Source organism: Rhamphochromis sp. 'chilingali' (genome assembly GCF_963969265.1).
Source record: "Rhamphochromis sp. 'chilingali' genome assembly, chromosome: 2".
NCBI lineage: Eukaryota > Metazoa > Chordata > Actinopteri > Cichliformes > Cichlidae > Rhamphochromis > Rhamphochromis sp. 'chilingali'.
In genome coordinates, this window is record NC_137930.1 from 57,465,698 (window position 1) to 57,473,269 (window position 7,572).

Sequence of the window (7,572 nt, forward strand, 5' to 3'; positions counted from 1 at the left end):
GACTGAACTGCTGATACAAGGAAGGATAGAATCATGCTTTCCTGTTATTGTTCTATTACAGCAGAAATCAAGACCAGGTAATATTTTTCCAATCTTCTATTGTCCAGTTTTGGTGAGACTGACGGAAGTGGCATCCAATCTGGTCTTCTGCTGCTGTAGCCCATCTGCTTCGAGATTCAGCGTGATGTATATTCAGAGATACTCGTCTGCATACCTTGGCTGTAACAATTAGTTATTTGAATTACTGTTGGCTTCCTATCAGCTCAAAGTAGCCAGGCCATTGGCCTCTGACCTCTGACATAAACAAAGGCATTTTCACTCAGAGAACTGCAGCTTACTGGATCTTTTCTCATTTTTGGCCCATTTTCGGAAAGCCCTAGAGATAGTTGTGTGGGAAAACCCCAGTAGTTTGGTAGTTTTGGAAATATTCAGACTAGCACATCTGGCACCAACAACCATGCCACGTTCAAATTCACTTAAATCACTGTGAAACCCATTCTGATGTTTGATATTAACTTAAGCAGGCAGCCTTTTCATCATATCTGTATGTCTAAATGCAGTAAATTGCTGCTATGTGACTTAACTTTTGGTGTTAAGCAGTTGAACATAAGTACCTAACAAAGTGGCTGGTGAGTGTACTATATAGTATGCGAAGTACTTCACTTTACTTGATAGATATCAGTGAAGTTAAAGTTGAAAAATAAAATTAACTTTCACGTACTATATGCACATACAGTACAATTAATATATTAGTCACTAGTTTATGTTGGCACAGAACACTGTGCTTGCAGCAGTTAAATAACTGGCAAGCCCACTGACATTCCTTTGCTGCTACAGCAGTGGAAAGATAAGGGTCTGTGTGTGGGTGAGAGAGAAAGAGAGCCAGAGTTTATTCTCAATGCGGTTGCACAAACCTGAAGTTTGGTCTCTAGCTTGTGTATGTAGGCCTATTGTGGTTATATGGGTTGGCATTCTTAGACACTGCAGATGGAATGCTCCCCACTGTCTGTTCATGTGTGCCTGTGTTTTTTTAAGCAAATGCATTTGTATATTAATGAAATGCATATTAAGAACGATGACTTCACTTCATCTAAATATCAAATTATGTTAAACAAATTATGTTTAGAAAGCACTGTTCAGCATCAGCTTTTCAAAACTGCCAAACCAATATTAGCTGGTTAGCCCAATCCCCAAAATCAAAACAGGGTACTGAATACCCTACAATCCCACGTTAACTGCCGGGAGATCAGGATTTACCCATGATAATAACACACCTTGTAAAAAGTAGTGTAAACAAGTTGCTGTAAATTCTATGTTAACTTACTGACATCCAGCTACAAGTCTGTTACTGTAAATTTAATTCACATGAGATCCTGTAATTTAATTACTATAAATTAAATAACTGAAAGCTATCATACATTTAATTTACAGCATATTTACTGTAGATAATACAGCAAATTACTACCAGCGACTTTACTGTAAATGCAGTTGTAGCATGATGTAAAAGTGTTTACAGTAACGTTAGCAACTTTACTGTAACTTAAAGTAACTTTAACTTTAAGTAACTTTAAGTTACTATAAACAGTTGTTTCCAGTAAATTAATGGTGTCCAGCTGCCAGCAAGTTGCTGCACAGAGTTACAACAACCTATGTACAGCACTTTCTCGTCTGAAAGCCAGGTTTTTTACTTTTACTTATTTATTTGATTGTTTGTGTCATTATTAGTAAAGTTAATCTACAGAATAAACTGTGTTTTTAGCATTTATTTCTCTAAATGAATATCCCTGCTGCTGTGTGCTTGTCTTTGTGTGATTTGTTGTAGTATTGTTAGCACTGAGTAGGCCAACATACACAGTACACACGTCAATAAATGCTGATATTGTTCAAGGACAAGGTTTTATGTTCCCTGGTCTCACCCAATGACTGTATAAAAGTCATTGGTCTCACCTCTAGCTACAAACCCTGCCCTATTCCCCTCGATCAACGTTCTTTGAATCATGATTTGATTTATTTGGTCTTGTTCGAGGCGTTCCGAACGAGGACGCGTACAGGAAGTAAACAAGCTGTTGGTAACGGTGAGCAGATCATTGACTGGAGCCACTTGTCGCCGACAAAGAAGGAGTGCTTTCTCACGATGTTGCGTTTGTTTTTGTCCAGGCAAAGTACTTTTTGTACCAAATGCAGCATGTTAGCAGCACGCGAGTCGCCTGTGACGACCCCGCGTGCAGGAGCGCGAGCCAGGCAGCAGCAGAAGTCAGATAGTATTTTTATTCAGCAACAAAGGCGATATGTGGGAGGACCAGCCTTTCGTAAATACCGGTTAAAGTCCACGATTTGGATGTATGGGGTTGGAGTGGGGATCGCTTTAGCTGTCGGGCTGAAATACAGCAGCGACGGTGCCAGCAGTTTCTGCGATGTTAAAGTTACGAGAGCAGAGAAGACGGATCGATACAAAGATGCTATAAAAGTTAGCAGAGACCTTGTGGAGCGGATAAAGGTAGGCACAGAGGTAGGCTTATAACTTGCTTTGTAATTGATTGACTAGTGTCCCTTTGCGCTGTCTTATTAACCCGAAGCCCACCTGTAGCAACTCGGTGTGTTTGTGTGTTGGCAGGATGAGGTCGGTGCTCCGGGAGTGGTAGTTGGCGTCTCTGTGGATGGGGCTGAGGTCTGGTGTGAAGGTTGGTGACCATGCATCGCACTATTTTCATCCCATCCCACAATTCCCACATGCACAGTGTCCCACATTTTTAGTGTAGGGAGTTTACAAAAGTTTTGCTCAAAGTGTGATTCAAAAACAGCTAATCCAACACAAACATGACGTGACCGCACAGAAAAACAGCTGAAATAACGACTGCTATTATAGAAAAGAAAATAACCTTCTCCCATACGATTCTGAGAACAAACTAGGGCTCATTTCGGTACCTCCGGTGTGTACACTTTTGCTTTAAAATATAAATTAAATAAATAAGGGAGCGCGCACACATCGGATGTTGATGAATGAAATGGTTCAGTCTTAAAATATATCCTACCATACACTGTGTAATTTGTTGAGAACAAAATTGTGTAATAATGGTCAGTGGAAACCATTATTATTAACCCCTTGAGCGCTGGATTTTTTTACAGGGTTCTGAAAAACTAAATACAGCCTTACTGCTTCCATTTGAATTACATGGATAACGCACAGCTAGGTGGTGCTAGTCAAATGCAAATGCACACTCACTGATTATCAGCAAGTGTGAGTAGTGTGAGCCCTATAGGCTTCAGTTAGCATGTTAAATGTTAAAGTTCATGTCAGTATAATTAGAAAAAAATAAGCAAATATATCTTGTTTGGACAGGGTTTCAGGAGCCTCTTCTCTCTAAAAAAACAAACAAACAAAAACATGGCATGTGGAACTATGTCCTTTATACAGATCAGACCAACGTGGAGATGTTTGGCAAAAAACAAACAGCATATCAACACAAACGCCCCATACCAGCTATCAAGGCACAGGACTTGGGCACCTTGCAGGCACTGATTCAGCCATGAGCTCCTCTATATACCAAAGTCAAATGTGAGTCCATCTGTCTGACAGCTAAAGCTTGGGGCAAACTGAGTCATGTGATAGGACAATGATCCCAACCACAGCGGCAAATCTACAACAGAATGGCTGAACAAATCAGTCAAAGTCCATACCTGAGTATGACTAAAATGCTGTGGCAGGACCTTAGGAGAGTAGTAGATAAATTAATCCCCACAAACATCAATGAACTGAAGCAAAGTTTTAATAAAGTGTGGGTCCGAATTCCTCCAGAATAATGTGACAGACCAACTAAAGGTGATACTACAAGCTACTGAATCATGGAGTGCACTTTAAATATGTAAAAATAGACACTGTTACAAATGTTTTAACAGTAATGTAACACTGGCTAAAGGTTAAAAAGGTTAACAGTTGTTGTACAAGAATGGCAGCAAGTCCTAAAATTTGTTATTGTTGCTATTGTCACTGTTGGCAGGCTCTGAGTGGCTCAAAACAGACATTTTAGGTCAAAGCATGTAGCTGCTTTTGACTCAACTGGAGGTAGCCCACTGGTATCTGCTTGTATTAGTATTTCTGCATATTTATCATAGATTGTATTTAAATTGTGCTTTGTTGCAGTGCTAAAAAAAGATACATTTAAAGGGTCTGTGTTCAGTTTCCTTACTGCAGAATGTTTTAAAATATATAATTTATTAGGTTAATGAGTCATCTGTAAACACCGGTATATTTCCCTAAAAATGCATTGCCATTCTTATGACTTTTTAAAACACTTTATCTAATTTAGGAATTGGTTATGCTGATTTGGAGAATCGTGTCCCATGCACGCCAGAAACGGTGATGAGAATCGCCAGCATCAGTAAGCCCCTCACCTCTGCAGCTGCTGCACGACTGTGCGAGGAGGGGAAACTAGATCTTGATGCCCCAGTCCAGAAATATGTCCCACAGTTTCCCCAAAAACAGTTTGATGGGCAAGACGTAAGCAATTTCAAATACTGCAAAAAAAAAAATGACATGCAGTATCTCGTTCTTCTAGCATTTTATCTATTTGTTTGGTTTGTATTGTTTTTAAGGTCACAATAACCTCACGTATGCTTCTGTCCCACCTGAGTGGCATTCGGCATTATGAGAAAGATGCAAAGAAAGTGAAGGAGGACAAAGAGAAAGCCAAGCGACTTTTAAAGCCCCCGGTTAAAGAAAAAGAGAATGAAAAGAGCTCATCTGAAAGCAAAGACAACAAAGCCGCAACAGATCAGAACACGAAGAAGAAAAAAGAGTTTGAGCACGAGGAGTACTACTTAAAGGACAACTTTGAAAGTGTCATTCAGTCTTTGGACCTTTTTAAGAATGACCCCCTCATTTTCAAACCTGGTAAAGCTCAAACTTTATTTCGTTGTTTCTCTGTATTCACAGTTACAATGCTAACATCTTGATGAGATGTATGTTTTACTCCATGCATGCAGGCACAACCTTTCTGTACTCCACTCATGCCTTCACGCTGCTTAGTGCTGTTGTGGAGCGGGCTGCTGGTCGGCGATTCCTGGACGTCATGATGGATATGTTCCGCGAGCTGGGAATGCTCAATACAGTGCCCGATGAGAATGACCCTATTATTTACAACCGCTCTAGGTAGTGTATAATCTCCAGTCTCAAGTTATGTCCAAATTGCCTTAAAAACATGATGCTCATGCTTGTTTGTTTGGTTTTTTTGATGAGGTATAGCAGTGAGTTTGTACTACCTGTCTATGCGATTCCACAGGTTTTATCATCACAACAAGCGCGGACGTGTTGTGAATTGCCCGTACGTAGACAACTCCTACAAGTGGGCAGGAGGTGGTTTTCTTTCCACTGTGGGAAACCTGCTGCTCTTTGGAAATGCTCTGCTTTACAGCTACCAGGTGGCTCACTTGCAGGATACTAACGGCTTGCTTCCTGGATTTCTCAAACCCAAAACAGCGATAGAGCTTTGGGCACCAGTTGATGGGACTGAAGCCAGCTGGGATAAGGACGGACTGTATGCTCAAGGCTGGTTGGTAGTGGAGAAGGTGCAAAAATATGGCCAGTGCAGGAAGCGCAGACACTATGTATCACACACAGGAAGTGCTGTGGGCGCTAGCAGTGTCCTCCTGGTGTTACCCAGCGAAGAGATTGACCAGTGCCAAGGACAGACCCCGATCCTCCCACAGGGGGTGGTGGTCACCATCATTGCTAACATGCAGTCCGTGGGACTCAACAACACTGCACTGAAAATTGCGAAGGAGTTTGATAATGCCAGAAGGAAGTAGAACTGTTTACACAGGTGTGTGAGTTTACCTGCAAGAAAACTTTGTGATCTTGTGTCATTTTGATAGAGCTTTTCAATGTGTCTGAACTTTAAGGAAATAAAATTAGTCTTAAGTATCCATTTATATAAATGTTTTGAGTTTATTTACATTAAGCATTTTCTCAATTACAGCATTAAAGTAAGGAAGACATTCTGCCACTAGACGGAAGCAGTCCCCGCCTCCCCCCAAAACAGACTCTGATACAAGTTTCTTGGATTTATATAGAAGGCAGTTCAATTCTCTTTAAAACGTAACACGTCAATCCAGAACATTTTTTTTAAATAAATTACTACTTTTAAGTAAAAAACATTTCACTCACAATTTATTTAAATCAGCTTTGCGTATTTTCTTCCTTTTAGGGCTGTCTATATACAGATATTTCCTTAAAGAGGGGGGGGGACACTGACTACATATTTTTTGCTCTCTAATGGTTTCACTGTAGCATTTTTAAAATACCAATATCAACAGCCACAGTGTCAGTCCTGACCTAATGCTGGCAAGAATTCTAAAGTGAAACCATTCAGTCAGCATTTACAATGTTGTTTCTGCCCACACATTTTTTTTTATTTATTTATTTATTTATTTTTAATTTGTTAACAAATACAAACTATGGGAAATGCAGTCCAACAAGTTTGGATTTCCTCCTCTGTGCAGCAAATTGAAGCCAATTTGGTGACACCATTCTCATAAAACTCCTGGGATCACCCGTGCCCCTGTTTTTGTTAGATTTAAGGACACCGATGAATAGCTTGGGATAAGCGAATTATACAGACCCCCTACACACATGCATGTGTGTTCATGCATGTGTCCAGAATTGTGGGATCCAGTTTTAAGTTTTAAAAACTGCAAAGTGCTGACATCTTTGTAAAGTGAGATCTCACTGACTGGTCCAGGACACCTCAATGAGCAATTATACTTTAAGAGATGTGATTAGATGTGAGATTAGGTTAAGAGTGGAGGTTTGGAATGAAGCATTGAAGAGGAAGAATTACTAGTGCGTTAACGTCTCACAAGTAAATAAGAGTGTGTAATGGCATGTCACCAGAAATCACACATTCAAATCATTTAAAAAAAATGATGGAATATATTTACAAATGCAAAATATTTTCTAATAACATACAGAAACTTAGTTTATAATCCCACAATTGCCACAAATTTTAAAAAGTCACACTTAAACTGCACTTTAATATGTTTTGACAAGGTGAAATGTGATTTAACATCAGAGCAATGGTGGTGTGACACTCGTCAATTTGCCCTTTAAGGTCAGTGCAGTAGTTTTTCACTCTCATTTTTTTTCATTTTTTTTAGCTTTTTTCAAAGTCATTTTCAAAACCTCAGATAGCATGACAAGATAAATGACACTTCTCACAATTCGTTCCTGAAACCATCAAATGCACCACCAAATCAAATCAGAAGGAAGGATCATGCTCTTGATTGTACCTTCCAGTATTCTTGGTTGTGGTTCTGTTGTCTCTGTTCCTTCGCTTTTCGCATCCTGTGTGGTGGTAAGTAATGGTTATAAGCTTAGAAAGTATGTACAGTAATACAAAGACGTCCTGGTGCTACTTACAGATGCTTTGAGAGTGTTTACCTAAAACCACAATGTACTTACTTGCGTATGTAGTAGACAATAAATCCCAGCACTATCAAGATAAGGAGAGTAATGACAATCACAGCTGCAATTAAACCAGCCTCATCTGAAATGGGCTGTGTGACTCCGAGCTGGAA

General features: G+C 39.8%; 1 protein-coding gene across 2 annotated transcripts; it reads left to right on the top strand.

The window, feature by feature from the left end:
* Positions 1-2,029: 2,029 nt before the first annotated feature.
* On the top strand, positions 2,030-6,982 carry lactb (lactamase, beta). Of its 2 annotated transcripts, XM_080876101.1 has the most exons (7): positions 2,030-2,509; positions 2,615-2,681; positions 4,308-4,498; positions 4,594-4,891; positions 4,984-5,149; positions 5,280-5,819; positions 5,976-6,982. In XM_080876101.1, exons 1-6 carry the CDS (start codon positions 2,135-2,137, stop codon positions 5,803-5,805), a joined length of 1,623 nt encoding a protein of 540 aa, XP_080732227.1. In that variant the 5' UTR covers positions 2,030-2,134; the 3' UTR covers positions 5,806-5,819; positions 5,976-6,982. The 2 variants fall into 2 exon arrangements, with proteins under 2 accessions (XP_080732227.1, XP_080732228.1); XM_080876102.1 differs by lacking the exon at positions 5,976-6,982 and having other exon boundaries at positions 2,030-2,497; positions 5,280-5,937.
* Positions 6,983-7,572: the final 590 nt, after the last annotated feature.

What these genes read in the sequence shown, in the direction of transcription:
- lactb (XM_080876101.1), top strand. Translation starts at nt 2,135, where the DNA reads ATGTTGCGTTTGTTTTTGTCCAGGCAAAGTACTTTTTGTACCAAATGC. An exon ending in GGCTGAGGTCTGGTGTGAAG is followed by an intron (nt 2,682 to 4,307) that starts GTTGGTGACCAT and finishes TATCTAATTTAG; the next exon opens with GAATTGGTTATGCTGATTTG. An exon ending in CCCCCTCATTTTCAAACCTG is followed by an intron (nt 4,892 to 4,983) that starts GTAAAGCTCAAA and finishes CCATGCATGCAG; the next exon opens with GCACAACCTTTCTGTACTCC.